This window comes from Aegilops tauschii, chromosome 1 (genome assembly GCF_002575655.3).
Source record: "Aegilops tauschii subsp. strangulata cultivar AL8/78 chromosome 1, Aet v6.0, whole genome shotgun sequence".
Taxonomy (NCBI): Eukaryota; Viridiplantae; Streptophyta; class Magnoliopsida; order Poales; family Poaceae; genus Aegilops; species Aegilops tauschii.
In genome coordinates, this window is record NC_053035.3 from 439,608,415 (window position 1) to 439,629,260 (window position 20,846).

The 20,846-nt window shown below is 46.3% G+C and overlaps 1 protein-coding gene and 1 pseudogene across 1 annotated transcript; both read left to right on the forward strand.

Moving 5' to 3' along the window:
- Positions 1 to 16,406: 16,406 nt before the first annotated feature.
- LOC109785018 (cytochrome P450 71A1-like) lies at positions 16,407 to 19,347 on the forward strand (annotated as a pseudogene).
- Positions 19,348 to 19,962: 615 nt separating this feature from the next.
- LOC141037657 (uncharacterized) lies at positions 19,963 to 20,487 on the forward strand. The gene has a single exon (XM_073506392.1). The coding sequence runs from the start codon at positions 19,963 to 19,965 to the stop codon at positions 20,485 to 20,487; it is 525 nt and encodes a 174-aa protein (XP_073362493.1).
- Positions 20,488 to 20,846: the final 359 nt, after the last annotated feature.

Here is a 20,846-nt window from a genome sequence, read left to right on the forward strand (position 1 = left end):
GTTGCAGTCTTGTTGTATCGCTCGCATTTGCGGGATGATTGTGATACATGCAGTTGAAGGTTTAGCGGTATACATGCAAGTGGCCAATATCCCTTGGTGCAAGTTGCAGTCGAGCACAACACTTGCAGTTGCGTGCCTAGTGGCAGACATGCAACTGCCGCCGTACCCCCGATAAACACCACAAAGTTGCAGTCGGGGTGATACTTGCAGTTGCATGCCTAGTGGTAGACATGTATCTGCCACCAACCATTGACAAAAACACCACAAACCGCATAGTTGTAGTCGTTGCACACATGCACTTGTACTCAGGGACGACACTGGCAGTTGCGTGCCAAGTGGCAGACATACAACTGTCCCTCCCCACTGGCAAACACCATAGAGTTGCAGTCGTGGGCGACACTTGTAGTTGCATGTCTTCCCTTCCCCGACAAAACACCACAAGTTTGTAGTAGCGTCGAAGACATGCAGTAGCACTCCGGGGAAAACTTCCGATTGCGTACATTTTAAGACGACATGCAACTGCCCCCACCCCACCAACAAACGACACAGAGTTGTAGTCGGGGGACGAACTTGCAATTGCATGCCTAGTGACAAACATGAAACTGCCCTCTTCCAGCAAAACACCACAGAGTTACAGTCGCATTGAAGACATGCAGTTGCACTCGAGAATGACACTTACAGTTGCATGCCTAGTGATAAACATGCAATGCCCCTCCCCCGACAAAACATCATAAAGTTGCAGTTGCATTGAAGACGGGCATTTGCACTTGGGGGCGACACTTGGAGTTGCGTGTCTAATAGTAGACATGCAATTGCCCCTCCCACCGACAAACACCATAGAGTCGAGGGCGACATTTGCAGTTGCATGCCTACTGTCAGACATGCAACTACCCACCCCCCTCCTGTCATGCTCCGACAAAAAAGGTCAATTGCAGTTGTTTGGGTAGACATGCAGTTGCATTCAAGGGCAACACTTGCACTTGCATGCCTAGTGTCCGACATGCAACTACCTTACGCCGCCCATACACACTCTCCCGCCGCCCTCCAGCAAAACAAGGGTCGATTGCAGTTGAGGGTGACACTTGCATTTGCATGCCTAGCGTCAGACATGCAATTGCCCCCCACCTCTCCCGCCCGCCCACTGACAAAACAAAGGCCAGTTGCATTTGGATGTGTCGGCATGCAGTTTCACTCGAGGGTGACACTTGCAATTGCATGCCTAGTGTCAGGCGTGCAACTTCCCCCTCTCCCGCCACACTCCGACGAAACAAAGGTCTGTTGTAGTCGGATGGGTAGACATGCAATTGCAGTCGGGGGCGACACTTGCAGTTGTGTGCCTACAGTCAGACATGCAACTACGCCCCCTCCCGATGTCCTCCGACATAACAAAAAGACCAGTTGCAATCGGGTGGGTAGGCATGCAGTTGCAGTCAAGGATGACACTTGCAGTTGCATGCCTAGTCTGCAACTACCCCCTCTCCTGCCGCCCACCGACAGAACAAAAGTCAATTGCATTCGCTTGTAGACATGCAGTTGTAGTCAAGGGCGACATTTGCAATTGCATGCCTTGTGAAAAACATGCAACTACCCCTCCCCTCTTCCACTGTTCTCCGATAGAACAAAGGTCAGTTGTAGTCGAGGGCGACACTTGCAGTTGCATGCCTAGTGTTATGTATGCAACTTTACGGTGCGCTCGTGAAAAAAAAACATAGCACATAAACACAATAAAAAATTATTTTTGGGTAATACACAAAGAAACAAAGTAAAAATATATAGACAAGATACAAATAAGCAAATAAAACAAAAGTCCATGTAGAGAAGGCAACGACAACTCAGAATAAAAAAAATTAACACAACAACATGTGAGAATAAAAATTGTTCATGTGTGTCAAAATGTAGTTCTTAAAAAATTGAATGTTCCATATTTCCTAAACAAGAAAGATAATAAATAAAAAATGGAAATACAAGTAAAGGAATAAAAGGAAAATCTACTAAAAATAAATGAAAAAAGAAAGTTAAAAAGCTAGACAAGTACACGTGTATAATGTATACATACACATAGAGTCAGCTGCCCCATTAACTTTCTTTTTCTGTACATACACGATGCACACAACCCAGCAAAAAAGAAGAAGAAGAAAACATACAAAGATTTACATGGACAGCTATGACAATATAAAAACAGAAAAGCACAAGAGAACGAGCTGCAAGCCACAATCCACAACCCACGTAGCGGAAGGCATACTATGCTGCTGCTAGCCTCTCAGATAGGAAAAGCCTAGTGTGTTTTGAAAAAGAAAACACATCAGCGACTGAATACAGTTCGATGAAACTTGGCGGCTAATCTTGTCGACTGAGACTTTGTAAAGTCTCAGTCGACTGATTTTTAGCGTTCCCCTTGCATGTAAGAGATGCAACCGGCCACCGCCGAGGGGAGTTGCGTGTCAAGGGTTAACATGAAACTGAATAAAAAAGGGCATACAACACCCCTACCTCATTTACCCCCCACCCCACACACAAAGTTGCAGTTGTGCTGAAGACATGCAGTTGGAGCTCGTGTCGACATATGCAGTTGTCTGTCTAGTGGAGGACATGCAACTCTCCCCCTTCACCGACGAACCACTACTAAGGTGAAATCGTGTTGGAAAATGTGCGGTTGTAGTCAGTAGTTGTGTGCCTAGTGGCAAATATGCAACTACCCCCTTCCTCGGACAAAAACACCACATAGTTACAGTGGGAGGCAACACTTGTAGTTGCACGCCTAGTGGCAGACATGCAACTGCCCCTCCCGACAAAATACCACACAGAGTTGCAGTCAGGTGAGGCACTTGAAGTTGCGTGCCTAGTGGCAAAAAACTGTCTACTCACCCCGAGAAAAAACATCACATATGGTTTCAGTCGGAGGCAAGACTTGCAGTTACATGCCTACTGGCAGACATGCAACTACCGCTTCCCGAAAAAACACAACAGAGTTGCAGTCACGTTGAAGACATGAAGTTACAGACGGGGGGCAATACTTGCACTTGCATGCCTAGGGATGAACATGCAACTACCACTCCTAGAAAACAACTTAGAGTTGCAGTCAGGGGCGACACTTGCAGTTGCGCGCCTAGTGGCAGACATGCAACTGCCCTCTCCCCCCAACAAATAACATCACATAGTTGCAGACATGGGCAACACTTGTAGTTTCATGCCTAGTAATAGACATGCAACTGCCCCTTCCCAACAAAACAACATAGAGTTGCAGTCACATTAAAGACATGCAATTGCAGTCAGGAGCAATACTTGCAATTGCATGCCTAGTGATTGACATGCAACTTCGATTCCTAGAAAATACCTCAGAGTTGCAGTCAGGGGGTGACACTTGCAGTTGCGTGCCTAGTGACACATATGCGACCACCTCACTTTCCCGACAAAAACACCACAGAGTTGCAGTCGGTGGCAACACTTAAAATTGCATGCCTGGTGGTAGACATGCAACAATCCCTCCCAACAAAACACCACAGAATTGTAGTTTCATTATAGAGAAGCAATTGTAGTCGGGGTGACACTTTAGTTGCATGCGTCCCTAGTGTCAGACATGGAACTTTCCTTCCTCCACAAAAACACGACATATTTTCTTTTGGGGGCAACACTTGCAGTTACATGCCTACAGGCAGACATGAAACTATCCCCCCTCCCCCCGATAAAAACACCACAGAGTTGCATTTGTGTTGACTACATGTAGTCGTAGTCAGGGCTGACACTTGCAGTTGTGTGGCTAGTGACGCACACATGCTACTGCCCCATCCACAGACAAAACACCACTGGGTTGCAATCGCGTTGAAGACATGTTGTTGCAACTGGAGCGACACTTGTAGTTGCATGCCTAGTGGTAGATATGCGATCGCCCCCTTCCCCGACAAACACCACTGAATTGTTGTAGCATTGAAGACATAAAGTTGCAGCCCGAGGTGACACTTTGCAGTTGCGCAGCTAGCGGCATATATGCAACTACCCCTACCTCCAGTAAAAAACCAGTGAGTTGTAGTCACGTTGAAGACATGAACTTGCAGTTGGGGTGACATGTGAAGTTGCATGCTTAGCAACAAACCTGCAACTTTCGCGTCCCTCAATAAAACACCATAGACTTGCGGGCATGCTTAAGACATGCATTTGCAGTCGCAGGGGTGGAGGACACTTGCAGTTGCATATATAGAGCTAGACATGCAACTACAGAAAAGAGACATTTTCTCCTCGGGACAGAAAAAATGCATTTATTCCCTGTGGAATGAATCATATTTGTGTGTTTTTTTTAGGCGATGGGACAATAACAAAAAAATGCAACCATTAGTGTTGCCAGGTTTGTGGACACGAGCTATTACACGCACATTTATCAGAGCATCCACCCCTAAAAAAACCTAGAAAAGACGATATTACCGCACACATACATCCGAAACATGTAATTTGCATAGACGTCAAAAAGCCTACGGCAAGAAAAAACAAAACCAAAAAAGGAACGATTCAGAAACCCCACAGACCGACACCGCATGCACGCGAAAACGAGAACAAAGCAAACATGCCACACGGAAAACCATAATGCCCACTGGGAGAAAGCACAAGACTTATTACATTTCATTTGACGTGTGAAGGACTTAGATATGCGTTAGACAATAGTCATCCAGAAATAGCATAATGCACGATTTTAAGCCGTGCTCCAAAAAAGTATCAATAAAATAAGAAAAATAAAAATAAACTAAAAGAAGAAAATAGAAGTGACATAAGAAAAGAAAAAGAAAATAGAAACATATTTTTTTAACAAAAACACCAGAACAAAAAATCTATATAACGGTTTGCGAGTTGACAAAGATTTAGCAAAGCCAAAACAAAATGAATGGGTTGATAAATAAAATAAAAAACAAAATGACTAAATTTAAACAAAAACAAATGCAAAATAAAAAATAACTAAAGCTAATAAATACTAGGTATATGAAGTTTATACCACTACTCAAACCTACACGTTGCAAAAGTCGTTGATAATACAAAAAAAAGGCCAAAAGGGGTCACACGACCCTCTCGATCAAAAAGGAAAAACAGAAAAAAGCAATGGCATCACTGCTCACGGGACAAAAAATAATCACATAGAAGCCCAACTACATGAATGAAACGACGGCCCAGGAAGAAACGAAAAGCCCAAAAGGAAAGATACGAACAAACAATCGATCGTGTAGTTAGGGCCGAGATAGTGAACAAACCCCATGTAACTCAGTCGACTGAGACTTTAGTAATTCTCAGTCGACTGAGAATTAGCACAACCGAAAACCAAAAGTTGACACGCCCCACGAACTGCCATGGATCCATCAACTTTCGACGCGCCGTCGGTTGTGCAGCCACTCAAAGTACATACTGCCAAGGTTGATTTTATATATACTGTAAATAAAGGAATACAAGCTTTTCACATACCGTTTGCGTTTGGTTGTCAACTTTCAGTCTCCATCCGGAATCATCACCAGCAAATCCCATGTTCAGTGCAGCTGGAGCTGGCCAGCATGGGTGAAAAACGTGTGCAGGCCAACCGGTATCACGAGCCCGTAAACTTTTGCTGCGCCATGGCGACTAGTGGTAGTAGTGGACATTAGGAGATTCTCACCCGCCTCGCCGCTCCTTATGCGAGTTGTAACTAACTAAAGAACGATTTTTGTCCTGCATCCAAAAGGATCGAGAGAAAGCTTCGATTGTCACGACGCGCCTGGGAGCTATAAGTACACCTGTCCGTCCATGGACCGATCAGATCAGATACACGTAGAGACCACCTCTTGCACACTGACACGCACGGTAGATAAGCTCGCTAGCTGCCGTATATTCGAGCTCCCAAGTACCAGAAAGATGGCAGCTGCTCGCGTCGGCATTGTGCTCCTGGTGGTCATGGTCATCGCCGCGCAGCTCGTGGCGGCGCCGGAAGCTCGCCTGATCCAGCACCCGGCGGTTGCACTTGCACACACCGCCGCCAACGGCAAACCGGCTGGCGTCCCGCCGGCGAAGTGGAACATGCGAAGGACGCTCGGTGCCGCAGTGAAGAGGACGGTTCCCGGCGGTCCAGACCCACAGCACCATTACTAAGGAACGACTAGCTGGGTTCGGCTTCAAATGCGTGGACTGGTCTAGCTACCGGTCCTCCTGCTGTACTGGCAACGTAGTACTCCCTCCGTTCCAAAATAGATGACTCAACTTTATACCAACTTTAATATAAAGTTGGGTCATTTATTTTAAAACGGAGGGAGTAGTATTTTGTTCTCTCTTTTGGTAAACAAACAAACCGCACGAGCTGCTTGCTCATTGTTCCATGCATACCCATGAATAAAGTGATCTTCACAAGCTCGCAAGATTATGTCAGTACGAAGGGCCTTGTGAAATGGAATGACCTTTCTCAGCTCGAGCTCAAATGCTTCTGGTATGAACAATAAAACTAAAAAAATAGATTTTTTTAAAGAAAATTCTGACTTTTTTTGTGGCAAACATTAAGGAACGTTTGAAGTGTTCGAAATGTTCATCATGAAATTACATTCGTGGAAGATGCGGCAAAAAAATCAGAGCTCCAAAAGGCGTTCAGAAGTACCATTTTCAGAGCATCAAATTTTTTCCACGACTTCCACGAATGTGATTTCATGATGAAACTTCGCAAGCACCCTAAAAATTCATTAATATTTGCCATAAAAAATTCAGCAATTTTGAATATTTTACCTTTTTTCTTTCAAATTTGTTGTTCATCCAGGAGCGTATGAGCTCGCAATCAGATGCTTCGCTTCCCTGCGAAATTGTATTAGTCCTCACTGGGGACGGTGTTTTCACTCCCGAACTTGCTCGTGTCTTAAAAAAGTAGTTAGCATAAATTTAAATTATGATTTCTTTTACAACAAACATGCTCATATCTTATATTGTGCATATATTTTATAAACAAAAGAATCATTCCTCAAATTGGAATTAAAAATAGTTTTTTATTTTGTCCTAAAGCACCAGGAATGTTTTTTATTCAAAAACTACTGCACATATTTTTATATGACATAAATATTTCTTATATTAAAATATTTCAGGTTTTTATTTTTTAAAATTAATTTAATGGTCTTCCGAGAGCATACGAGCTCGAGTGCATCTTTATCTCATCCCCTACAGGGAGCCTTTAGTGCCCTGGCCCAGTGGGAAATTCCACACGTGTTATTTTGTTGGATGTGGCTAGGGAGCGCCGCTGCGCTCGTTTGTTGTTTGAAGCGCACTGCCGTATATAGTAAGTGCATGTCCTTGTGAATAGCTGTCTATGCTAGAAAAAAGAAATTATTTCGCCGCATCCCGTAGCGCACATGTCTGCCAATTGAACCAGCCTAAATCCTGTCCCCACGTGCATCTACTTGGGGTTTCAAAAGTTGTAAAAGCCACAACTTATGATTTAAGCATCGAAATCCAGTTTCGTTTTCACCGTCAGGTTTCTGACGACAAGTTCTTCAAAATTAGATCCCATATGAGTAGGTTTCGTCAAACTTTTTTTTAGGCAAATGTAGTGCTATAGGGAAGCAACTTCTTCTTTTTGGCCTAGTTGGATTAACTATTAGCTTGGTTTGTGTAAAAAAACATACAAAACATTAGGCATCTTTAGTGCTACATACAAAGCAACTTCATTGCACTATGTGTATCTATGAGTTTTGCTAACATTATCCCAACTTGCCTATCATGGCTGCACAGTTGCCTATTGTTGATGCTTAGTTGCCCACTGTTGATGTTCAATTGCCTATAAATGCTATAAATTACCTATATTGATGCCTAGTTGCCTACTATTGGTAATTAGTTGCCTACAATTGCTTCTCAGTTGCCTAACTTTGCGAAAATAGTTGTCTACAATATTGTGAAGTTTATTATTATTATTTTTCTAAGTTACCTACAAACACTCTGAAGTGGCCAAGATGTGACATCATGTTGTCTACCATAACTAGCGATAGCAGACACAAGAACATCATCGGTAGACGACATCATAGTATTATAGGCAATTTAGAAACAACGACGACATACGAGCATGAACAACAACTTAGAAGTACCGGTGATGAAGTTAGGAGAATATTAGACAAATTAACTAGGACACAAAGTGTAGTGAAGTTGCTTGCTTTTAGCATTAAAGTTGCCTCTTGTCGAACGAAAGTTGCTAATGAAGGTGATGTGATATTATCTACCTCTGTTTCGAAGTTAGTCTGTATTATTAGCTAGTTGCTTATTGTTGCTAATTAGTTATTTTTAGGAGTGAAGTTTCTTCTTTTTAGCACTAAAGTTGCCTCATCTAGCATCAAAATTGTTTTTGAAAAAAATTAAAGAAACATATCCATATAGGGTTTAGTTTTCAAGAGCTCGTCGCGACATGGCTAGCCAACTCATGTGTGTTTTCCATCATTATATCTGAAGATTTTAATGATTTTCGCAGGCTACTCGACCGAAAATTAAGAACTTACATATGTTTGTGGGCAATTGTCTAATCCATCCCCGTATGAAACTTGTCATTACCCCCTATGCAACTTCTCATCTAACACCCGCGACCTGGCTAGCCAACAAGTGCACGCTCAGTAGCGTTAGCAACTTAGGTCCAAAGTCTCCTATATATGAAACTAAGTTGTATGCAACTAAGGATGATGTTAAGCTACTAGCTAGTCATGGTAGACACCTTAGGATACTATTAGCCTACCTTGGAAACTAAGTTGCCTACAATACTATGAACTTAGAGGCGAAGCTAGTTATGATAGACTACTTGCTAGTTATGGTAGAAAACTGAAAGGGTGAAGCTAGTTAACTTGGTAGTCAACTTCAAATGGATTTTTGTTGATAGGTGATCATACTACGCATACTAATAAGAAGTTGCTTTCTTATAACACTAAAGTTGCCTCCGCAGCATCCAAAGTTGCTTTAAAAAAAGTTTGTCGAAACGTACCCATATAGGATCTAGTTTTAAAGAACTCATCATGACAAACACAATGGTGAAAACGGATTTGAAATTCGACACTCGAGTCAAAAGTTACGGATTTTAGTAAAATTTGAAGCTTCAAATAAATGCATGCACGTGGGATCTTGCTGAATAGAGGGACAGAGGGGGAACGTGAAGATGCGAGGGGACCAGTGCTTTTTCTCTTTTGTCAGACCTCATCTTTTGAAACACATGGGACTAGTAGCAATGCAATCGCATTAAGGATACTGGGATCGGACAGTTTGAACGAGTGCGCTCGCTGCAACCAAATAGCGCAGCTGCACTAACAAGCATTTAGGTCTTTTGTTACACACCTCTGTTTTGTCCGCTTTTTCCTTCTCTTTTTTAGTTTTATTTATATTTCGAAATTTTACTTACTCATATTTTGAGAATTTAACATGTAAACAAAACATTTTCAAAGAATATTCTAAAAGTGGAAATGTATTTGAAAATAAAAAAGAATTTAAAAATGAGAAAATACCAGGGAAATATAATTGAAAATAGGAATTAAAATAAAAAATATCAGTCAGAACCTTTCCAAATCTGGTGTCTACTTTATATATTTAGATATAAGTTTTGTAAAATCAATGCTACTGAGCCGGTCCATCGAAGCTAACGTTGTAGGCGAGCCGGGCTTTTGTCTCTCTATAAACCGACAGATGCTACACATACGAAGCATACCTACAAAATTATATCTACGTACTGACATGGCAAGATTTAATTAGAAATAAGGGGTAGGTGAGGCCCAAAACAGTGAAAATCAGGGAGGAGGGGTGGGGGTGTATTTGGAAGTTCAGTAATAAATATTACAATAGGGTGACCGTAGGACGTAGGTGTAGTTTATGACGGCTGCTACAAATCAACCGGAATCAGTCAGGTCCGTAGCCATCCGATTCATCTGTGTAGCGTAGCTGTAGATGGGTCAACGCATCAGCCTGCCTTGACTTTTTCCTCCAGAGTCAGCAAACGCACGCAACAGCGTGCCGTGTCCCCCATGGCCATTTCTTCGCAGTGGACCTCTCTGTCGCCGCCAACCAGCACAGCCGCTCCAACCCATGGCCGGCGCTAACGTAGTTTCGTTGCAGCACCGGTGGCCGGCGACGAGGGCTTCATTGCAGCTCCGGCGGTCGGTGACGGTGGCTTCATTGCAGCACCGTTGCACCGATGGCCGGCGCTGAGGGCTTCATTGCAGCACCGGTAGCCGACGATGAGTGCTTCATTGCAGCACTAGCGGCCTTTGCATCACAGCCCCGGTGACCCGGCGGCGTTGCGCCACATCCGGCATGTAGCCCCGACGGAGCTCCAGGCGGCGCTCCATTGCAGCCTCGGTGGTGCTCCAGTGCAACCCCGGCAGCACGGCAAAAGCTCCAATGCAGCACCGCCACCCCCCGGCGAAGTTCCATTGCAGCCCCGATGACTCTGCAGCCTCGGTGGAGCTCCATTGAAGCCCCGGTGGCGTTCCAGTGCAACCCCGGCAGCGCAGCAAAAGCTCTAATGCAGCACCACCACAACCTGGCGAAGCCCCATTGCAGCCCCAGCGGCGGTGCAGCCTCGGTGGAGCTCCATTGCGTCCCATGGCAGCTTCAACACGCGGCCATTCCGCAATACTGGGCGCTCCAAAAAAATCGACGCCGACGACGCTGCATCGGCACCCTCTGCAACACCGGACGCCAACTGGTAGCACTGCCGAGCTCTTCAAACACCGGCAGCACCGCCGCGCTTTTCAACACCAGCAGCAACAAGCCGGCGTGGGGAGCTGCTGGTCGCCGACTGCTGGAGTGCGGCAGGTCGCAGGCTCGCAGCCGGGTGCTGCAAGCTGCCCCGCGGGTTGCTCCGACGAGGCTAATGGCGAAGAGATGAGACGGATTGCTCCGACCAGGATTAATGGCGAATGTGCTGCTGTGCGAGACAGTGGTAGAAGAGAAAAAAGGGGATCTGGCTGAGATGCTGGGTAGGAGAAAAAATGAAACGAGCGTGTGGTGATTGACGCTAGAGATAAGGTAACTGCACGGGATTGTGGCGTGGCCCTACGCGGACGCGTGGCGTGCAGGGGACACGGCTTATTTTCTGGAGAAATCATCCGGATGCATTTAAACGTTTTTCTTTATCTCTACTCCTAATCTCTACTCCTAATGTCTTAGTACGTAGGTCGTTCGTTCTCTTCGTTCGTTTCCCACCTCCCCCAATCGATCCCTTCGCACGATCACCTCCCCTCCGTTTTTTTGGCCCAACCAATCTCCAGTCCAGCCTACTCAACAGTATGAACCGGAAAAACCAGCCCACCCCTCCGGTTCCTCCTCCTCTCTCCTACGTCTCCCACACGTGCAGAACCATCTAGGGCAAAAACCACACGCGCACATGCCACCGTCGCCGCCGCCGCCGCCCCATCCTCTCCCCCCGGCCCTCCATCTCCAGCCAAGTCCTCTCTTCCGTGCCAGGGGCCTCCACCGGTCTGATGCATCACCGTGGGATGAGTCGTGGTGACGGTGACAGTGGCCGGCATGCCGTCGGGCTACCTGGTGGGGGGCGGCAGTGCTTGACCGCACGTGGCGGGGTGCACGGCCTGTGCTTGCGACAGCCGCTGATGGTATAGCAGAAGACCTGCAGCGGGTAACCATCTGCAAGATCAACATGATCGTTCACATGACCGTCGCTGTCACGAGATTCGTTATCAAGGTCCATGTCATCTCCTCTAACTCCGGCTTCACCTTCTTCCTGGTCCTCTTCGAATTCGTGTGTTGATTGAACCAGAAATTAAGTTTGTCTATTTCTGAATTTTTAATATTTATCTCTTGAGTTCACGTGCAATGCAACATTTATTTATAAGTTCTGAACTTGAATTTTGTGCATACAGTTGCATACTTGCATATACTGTAGTGAACCACACACATGAATGGGAGAGGAGGGGAAGAAGAGGATGCATCCTGAAGACAGAGGGTGAGAAGCTTGCAGAGGCGGGAAGATCGGGTATAAGGTGAGAATCTCTATAAACCCATGTTCGCCGTCATCTTGGCAGGCCTTGCCCCTCACTGCTCCATCACCGGAGCCTCCATCTTCCTAGATCCCGCTGTTCCGTGACGAACATATCCCTTGCCGCTGAACGCTCCAGTTTGTGGTACACTCACAATTCCAAACGATAGGGTACATGTCTTGGATATATATAATTCAGATCTCTGTGTTCTATCAATCTTACTAAGACGTTTTGTATCCTTACAGGATATCACAATTGCAAGTAAGAGTTGAAGGAAACTATGTTCCAGCAGATAAGGACCATCAAATGTATCACGTATGATTTGTTCAAGGAATACTAGACTATCCTCCCCGCAGAAAGGACTATCAGAGGTTTCATGTTGCATTGCTTCTAGACGGCAAGTCCGACCAATTGTTGAGATTTATGTGAATAACCATTCTGGTAAGAAGTTCACGCAGAGTGTGACAAAAGGGTTGGGTCAAAATAAACTACATGTATTACTAAAATCCATCCATCTCATCTCATGCATGCATAACCAGGCCGATGGTAATTTGTCTACTACTCTACTTACTGCAGTTCACGATAATTTGTCTACTACTCTACTTAAGCTTGAGGGTGAAGTAGATGATAAGTTGCATTATTAACCAAGTTTATCTTGGTCATAAGCCTGAGATTTGCATAGACCATAGAAGCCGTAGAAATCTTTGAGATGATCAGTCCATGGCTTACATTGCTGGTGCAGGAGGGCGAGGCAATTGCAAAGGTACTCAGTGTGTTTAGATCTTGAACCAGTTTGGGCTTGCCCATCTGAGTGCCGGCGATCTTCTTTGCGAAGAAGTCAAATCCGAGCAAGGGTAACAATCTGCTCTCTGTTTCTGTATAGATATCTTTCTAATGTCAGCCTGTTTCAGGTAGTACAATGATCAAGAAACTCATGCATGAAGGAAATCTTGCGCCTTTTGAGATCATCATCAGGCTACTACTATACCACAATACCCACCACTAAGTTCGGCTGTTCCATTTCGCTACAGGAATTTTCAACTAATGCAGCTGATGCGTTACTATATTGATAACTGAGCTTGCATAGCAACACTTTAGACCAATCCATGAAATTGTTCTCTTATCCCTATCATAGATTTTATTGTCTTACTAATTAATGTTGCAATTAATTCATTATTACAATACATAACATCCTCTCCATGTTTTAGATGGTTGGATGGACCGTTCTTGTTTTTTTTTTGGAGTTTGCTTGACTCTATGCCTTGCAAACATAGTGGGGGTTCAACAATCATACTTACATTTTGGAGCAGTGAGCTAAGTCAGATCAGCTTGGGTTTTCAGTCAGAAAGTTTTTTCCCTTATATCTGCAACCACATAATACAACCATCTACTATTTTTTTATTTCAACCCTCATTTAAGCATATCGCATTCCCCTTACCTTTTATTTATTTACTTTTAAGAGCTCTGCTTTAGCGTTCTATGTCATATTGGTATCATCTCTATATAACATTTCTTTATAGAAACAGAAGTTGTGTGTGCAATGTTGAAGCTTGTTAAGATATTATTATTGCAGACTTGCCTTATCACCTATTAAATCTGACACTTTTTATTGAGGGCATTTATATTAGAGAAAATGCCTCTCAAAACGTCGTATCATCAATTCATCATCCCTGAAGTCCATATTACACAGAGGCCCAAATTTACACGCAACAGTGTTACCATCTACTATCAAAGAACATTAGCTTGTGATATCCCATTTTCATATGATATTTTGCCTTATACACCGTATAGGTTGACTTTGATTGGAGTAACACTACGGCGGAAAACAACTTACTAAGTCTCCCTAGATAATTTCACACTTTCTCATACACTAAGGTGGCGTTTGGTTCGAGGGCGACGAGGGATTGGCTGGGGATACCCTCAGCCACGTGGTTGGGGGTATCCTTGATTCTTGTTTGGTTGTAAGGATTAGAGATTGATGGGATGGCCATCTCTTTTTGTTTGGTTGGATGGATATGATGTAGATGGGTTATAGTGAAAATCTTTTTCCATTAAGATAAATGAGGAGATTAAATGCACAGAATCAATATTTGCCCAAACTAATTAATTACAACATTGGTACATGTGAGAGATGAAGTCAGTGGGAACAAATATAACAAAGAGGGGAGAGGGACTGCCTCTCATGCCCTCACATCGCCGGCCTCGAGCACGACCTGGCTTGCCCCACCGCCGCCCCATGGTTGGATCTGTCGCCCAACGCGCCCTAGCCGGCCTCACGTTTCGCCACCCCGAGCCCCCGATCCAAAATCGCCGCTACAGCCGTTGCTATTCATGTTTTAGAAACCGTGACTTGGAGGATTGGGGATATTTTCTGTTCGCTCGGGGAGTTTGAGAGGAGAAAAAACGTTTCGCGCACGTAACAGAGGGCAGCACGCGCGGCTGGCTGGCCTCATCCGCCAGATTTTCCCGGCTCGCGGCAACCAACTTTTGAAGGAATATTCGGAGGTATCTGGTTATCCTCGTCCCCTCCAGCTCTCAAACCAAACGAGTGGAATCCCTAGGAAAATTGGCTGTCCCCAGCCCATCCAAGGATAGCCAGTGAACAAAACGCCACCTAAAGAGTATACTCTCTGCATCTCTTGTAGCATGGTGGCCTAGAGCTAGAGGTCCTTGAGCCTAAAATAAAATGGCATGCAGGAACAACGGCCTAGAGCTAGAGAAATTTACAGGAATGAGGGGTACCCTATCCCACCTGCACGTTAGATTAGGTCGACGACCCGTGAGGGACAATGGCCTTAATTTCATATGTAATATGTGTTTTTTGAGCTATGGATATTAGATGGGGAAGGGTTGAAATATTTTATGCACCCATGGTTCCTAAATGGTACGAAATATGTGTTTTTTTGCAGTAGTTCCTAAATGGTCACCTCCAAGTGCCTTTTCATATGTAACTAGCAAGATGCCCGTGCATTGCACGAAACATCAAGATGCATTTTTTTACAAAACACCTGTTGTGATTGACCCATGCAAGAGTAATCCCATGTGTAAAAACTAATGATATCTCGATAATTTTATCGGAAAAATGGTATCTCGAGAATTTCATCGAAAAAATGATATCTCGAGAAAGATGAGAGATAAGGTGAGGAGGAGTGGGGCGTGGTGGTGACTGGTGGTCGGACTGGGCGGGGGCATGGGGATGGACGGCGCCGTCAGCGGCCACCATGCCAGATTGTTCCAGAGACTTCCTTTTTTAATTGCTCAGCAATGCGGTTGTGGAAGATAAGGATGAACAAGGCAAGGCCTTATCTGTAAATGTGGCGAGAGGTGCGGTATCTTTTGTAAAATTGTCATAGTTTGCTTTCTATCCGTCAGATATAGATCGGACAGTCTATATTACAAGATGGCAGGCATACCATCATCACCAACTCATTTTTTTTATAAGAGTATAGATGATTTGCCATGCAATTGCATAATGTAATCAAGTCAATGGTTGTAGTATCTTGGAAACATTCGTTTTGGGGGAACAAAATCCTCCATGTGTTGTCTTCAATTAATGGACAATAACAATGGGCATGCATCGTGATACGATCGGTCTTAAGCTTAAAAAGACATCAAGTGCTATCTGTCAATTACAATGCAGGGTACGATAAAGAGTCGTATATTTTTTTACCACTTTTTTACTTTGTGCATAAGATCGGATAGTACAAGTCACAGAATTACATTTTTATCGAAATTATTGCAAGTGGAGTGGATTTCAACTATTTTTCATTTGTTACTGATGTTAAATTTGACATGCATTGTGTTTATATATGCAACAAGTACAAATTTTAAAAAGGCCGTGGCAACGCACGGGCAGTCTACTAATATATTGCAATAAACCAAACATAGCACTGGTCATACCAGCTACGTTTGTATATGGATCCTGACTGGGCCACGATGCAGTTATGAGTCAGTCCCAGCTTCATGGAGCAAACTGGATCGAAGATGGGCCAGACATTTTATTCTGCTGGCAAACATGGCGCCGCTCGCACGCAATGCATGCATCTACCGCCCTAAAATTGCCTCAAAATAAAAAAAAGTACCGCCCTAAAAATAATGCATGCACCTGTGACGCATCTTGCCCGGCGGGTCGGCATCTTGCATGATTGCACGGGGACGACGATGTCGATGTCGATGTCCAATCCATGCATATATGCACGGTGCGCGCGTCGAGGGCAGATTTCCGATATGATCTCCCCCCGCCGCCGAGTGCCTGAACTGTACCACCACCACACGCATTGTTGTGGTTATCACGTAGCAAGCCACTCCATCGTCCTCCATCCTCGATCGTCGTCGGTCGTTCCATGCGCGGCTCTGACACATGGCTACGCCGGTCCTTCGTGTAGCTTCCGTACGTGTCCGGTCGTGCCGACATTCTTCAGCGGTGCGTATCCATATCAGGCGAAAGTTGTCTTGTGTGGATTCTGCGCATCATCTTATCCTCGCTCCACATCAGGCAACGGCCGGCACCCGCGCCTTAAGTTCACCGCTATCTGTGTGGTAGTTGCATACACCTGCTGCGTCCGTTCCGCTCTGCTAGCTAGCGCTCATGGCATCTCTTCAGCTCGACTCTACCCTACTCCTCTGCCTCCTCTTCGTGGTATCTTGCCTGGCCATCATCGTCAGAGGCTTCGGAAATGGCCGCCGGAGTGCGCAGCCGCCTTCTCCGCCTGGGCTGCCCATCATCGGTAACCTGCACCAGCTCGGGCGGGGCCGTCCTCATCGAACTCTGGAGGCCCTCGCGCGGCGCCACGGCCCGCTCATGTTCCTCCGCCTCGGCTCCGTGCGGGCCATCGTGGTCTCCTCGGCCGGGAAAACTGTGATAGCTCCCGGGAGTCCAGACACCCCCTTATCAGGTCCGTCGAGTCCACATGAGATTCGTGCTCCCGTCTGGGCATTGAGAGCACAAGGGCGTTCTTTCACTGTTTGACTCAGACTAATCCTCTAGCCCTGGCATCTAGGTACAGTGCACACTGTAGGGAGTAGGGTGCCTCTACAGCCGACCAGTTTAGCAGGCTCGTCACTGTAGCCATGTGACCACCAATTTTCATCTCTTGCATGGAGCATGCAGGGACACGAGCATAACAGTGTCACCGTGTTCTTACTCAGTTGCACAAGATGCCAAGAATTGTAATAAATAAACGGAGAGAGAGTGTGCTGCACGGAAATGGTAGGAGAGAGAGGGACCCGAGAGAGTATGCGTTGCATGCAAGGTTAAGAGAGAGAGTTGTCTGTTGCATGCCGAGTTTTTGAAGAGAAAGCATGCAAATTGTGGAGAGAGAGTGTGTGTTTTGCATGCAAGGGTAGGAAAGAGTAATTGTGCTGGATGTCAACTTTTCTACATGCTGCATGCAAAGCTAAAGTGGCAACCGGATGTGACTTGATCTGACACACACTGTTCGCGCCTGCTCCATCGCGGTCAGAAGTAGGCTTTGTGCTACTACCGTAGTATGATCATGTAGCCCTGCAAATCACAACGTGTAGTGGGCAAGGTTGGCATCACGACGAATGAGAATCTACAGCCAACGAGGGGTGCCCCTGCACCCGGGTGTTAAAAAGCCAGTCTCCTCCTCGGCCTCGCTCGCCGAGGCGGTGCTGAGGACCCACAGGACAACGTCTTCTGCAGCCGCCCGCAGCAGTACACGGCCCGCGGCACGCTCTACGGCTGCCGGGACGTCGGCTTCAGCGCCTACAACGAGCGGTGGCGCCAGCTCCGCCGCATCGCCGTGGTCCACCTCCTCAGCGTGAAGCGGGTCGACTCCTTCCGCGCTCTCCGGGAGGAGGAGGTCGCGCGCTTCGTGGGACGGGTCCGCGCGGCGAGTGGGAGTGGCGCGCACGAGGGGCGTCGGGGAATCAACGTGACGGAGCTCATCATCACCTTAACCTACACCGTGATCTCCAGGGCTGCGTTCGGGAACAAGCTTGGTGGGGTGGAGCCGGTCAAGGTCCGCGACATGATGAAGGAGCTCACTGACCTGCTCGGCACGATCGCCGTGAGCGACGTTTTTCCGAGACTAGGGTGGCTGGTGGACTGGGCGACGGGGCTCCAAGCGAGTGTGAAGAGGACGGCGGCCAAGCTCGACAGTATTATGGAGAGGACGATCACGGAGCACGAGGAGGACCCAGGAAACGACGACGGCGAGGCTCCGGACCTCCTGGACGACTTGCTCTTGATCGCCAAGGATGGTGACCAGGGGTTTAAGCTGGACCGGATCGATGTGAAGGGAGTCATCTTAGTAAGTTTTTTTGTTTTTTGTTTTCCGAATTTTATCATGATAACTCACTCCGTCTTGTACTAAAGTTGAGACACTTATTTTGAGATGGAGGAGTATTAAGAACAAGAACTCGTAGATATGAGTAGCCAGCACAATTTTCTTAGCCTATCTTCGTCTTGTTGCAGGACATGTTCATAGCAGGCACCGACACGACCTACAAGACGATAGAATGGACCATGGCCGAGCTCATCAAGAATCCAAGAGAAATGGCAAAGGTGCAATCAGAGGTGAGACAGGTTGCTGAAGGTGTGCACGGAGGACTCCTCGAGGAGGAGCTGGAAAAGATGAGCCTCCTGCAGGCGGCATGAAGGAAACATTGCGGCTACACCCGCCGGTGCCGCTCCTCATCCCACGCGAATCCATTCAGGATGCACAGCTACACGGGTATGACATCCCGGCCAAGACCCGGGTCATGGTCAACACGTGGGCCATAGGGAGGGACGACGAGTCATGGGAGAACGCCGAAGAGTTCCGGCCAGAAAGGTTCCTCGGCAGGACCATCGACTACAATGGCAAGGACCCTCGGTTCCTACCGTTCGGCGCAGGGAGGAGGGGGTGCCCCGGTATTGCCTTTGGGACGCGCCTCGCAGAGCTCACGCTGGCCAACATGATGTATCATTTCGACTGGGAGCTACTTGATGGCCAGGATCCCGAGTCATTTGAGGTTGTTGAGTCCAGTGGCTTGTCGCCTGGCCTTAAGTCTGCCTTGATCCTTGGTATAAAACCTCCGTAAGCATACATGGACTGTGTTGGAGTAATTGCTAATTAATTTCCTAGACTTGAGGTGGCGATCGCTTTTATGAAGTCGGGCCCGTGAAAGCTATTATTTGGAACAACATTCTTGTTTCAAAATGCACTTGAAAGCTACTGTATAAGTTTATGTATCCTAACCGGGCCAACGACGCAGTTACGAGTTAGGCCTAACTTCATGCAGCAAACAGGATCGAACTGCCTCGGCAGCCCAGTCACATCAAGCTAGTGGGCAAGCAGGACCTAGACATTTTATTGTGCTCGTAAGTCGTAACCATGCCGCTGCGCGCATGTATTCACCTTCCGCTCAAAAAAAAAAAAATCAGTCTTGATGAGTCTCAGTCTCTTAGTCGAAACAATATTCATGAGATCTTACATTAACATCCATAATTTTTCTTTTCAATTTTCAGTTTTGCTAAGTCTCAGTCGACTGAGACTTTGTTATGTCTCAGTTGATACTTTGTTTCTTTGATCTTGCATGGACATTGGTAAAAAAACAGTTCTTTTCAGTAATTTTTTTTCTTCTTACATACTATATCACTTGACTGAATCAAAGATAGACCGTTTTTGCCTGGTTTGTGTCCCCTACGCCTACAACTAGGGTTTCTTTCCTCCCTAGCGATCTCTTGTCAGCGAGTCCTCCTATCATTTGCGATTTCGTCCCTCTCGTACGGCACTCAGATCATTTCAATCCCTGCCCCCTCGCCCCTTAAGATGTGATGGAGACATGAGTGGACGCACAGTCTGGAATAAGTGGCGGCGGGGGGGGGGGGGGGGCATGAACGCCGATCTTGGAGATTTTCTTGAGCAACTTGATCTGAATGATGAAGCCTTGGACGATCTAATAATTGATGAGGATGATCTAGAGATAATGAAAGTGTGAGATGGCTAGCCCTAGCCAGGGTTCATACGGACAAAACCTTTAGTCATTTAGTCAAGCTCCTTTCTACCGCGACATGCGAGCTGCCTGGAATCAAGTGCAGCATGTCCGGTTTTGTCCTGTTAGCCCCAAGTTGTTAGTTGTCCAGGCATCTTGCTTGGGCGATTCAGAGCGGATGGTGGAGCAGGGCCCACGGCTATTCGGGAATTGGTTAGTATTGACGGTTCCATATGATGGTTTCATGAAAGTAGATGAAGTTCCTATGGTGTTCATGCCGATCTGGCTCCGAATCCACAAGTTGCCAGATGGATTCTGTAAGAAGGGAATAGTGGAACAACTGCTTAAGAACGCGGGAGAGATCATAGAGATGAGGCTGTACGGGAATACCCGTGGTGACTATGTTAGGACCAGGGTTCGCCATGATATTTTCCATTCCCTCACTAAGTTTGTCAGCATTATTAGAGGGAAAGAATGTCAGGTGTTCCTAGTTTGGTATGGAAAATTGGCAAGGTTATGCAGCGTCTGTGGATTAATTGGTCATGATGTTAAGGAGTGTGGTACTAGTGTACATGAGGAAAAGAACAGGAAGTTTGGAGCGTGACTCTATGCGGACACTTTGAACAAACCTCGGTCAGAGGGTCAGTTCGGAAGAAACAATGAGTCGAAGCCGGATAAGAACCTTTCCAGGCCAAAGAACGCAGGAAAGTAAAGGTGGATCCCGAGGTTACGGATACTGCTACGTGTTGGGGAACGTAGTAATTTCAAAATTTTCCTACGCACACGCAAGATCATGGTGATGCATAGCAATGAGGGGAGAGTGTCGTCTACGTACCCTCGTAGACCGTAAGCGGAAGCGTTATGACAACGCGGTTGATGTAGTCGCACGTGTTCACGGTCGACCGATCCTCAGTACCGAACGTACGGCACCTCCGCGTTCAACACACGTTCAACTCGGTGACG

Bases quoted from the DNA above. Each gene is read 5' to 3' on its own strand.
- LOC141037657 (XM_073506392.1), top strand. From the start codon at position 19,963: ATGCGAGCTGCCTGGAATCAAGTGCAGCATGTCCGGTTTTGTCCTGTT.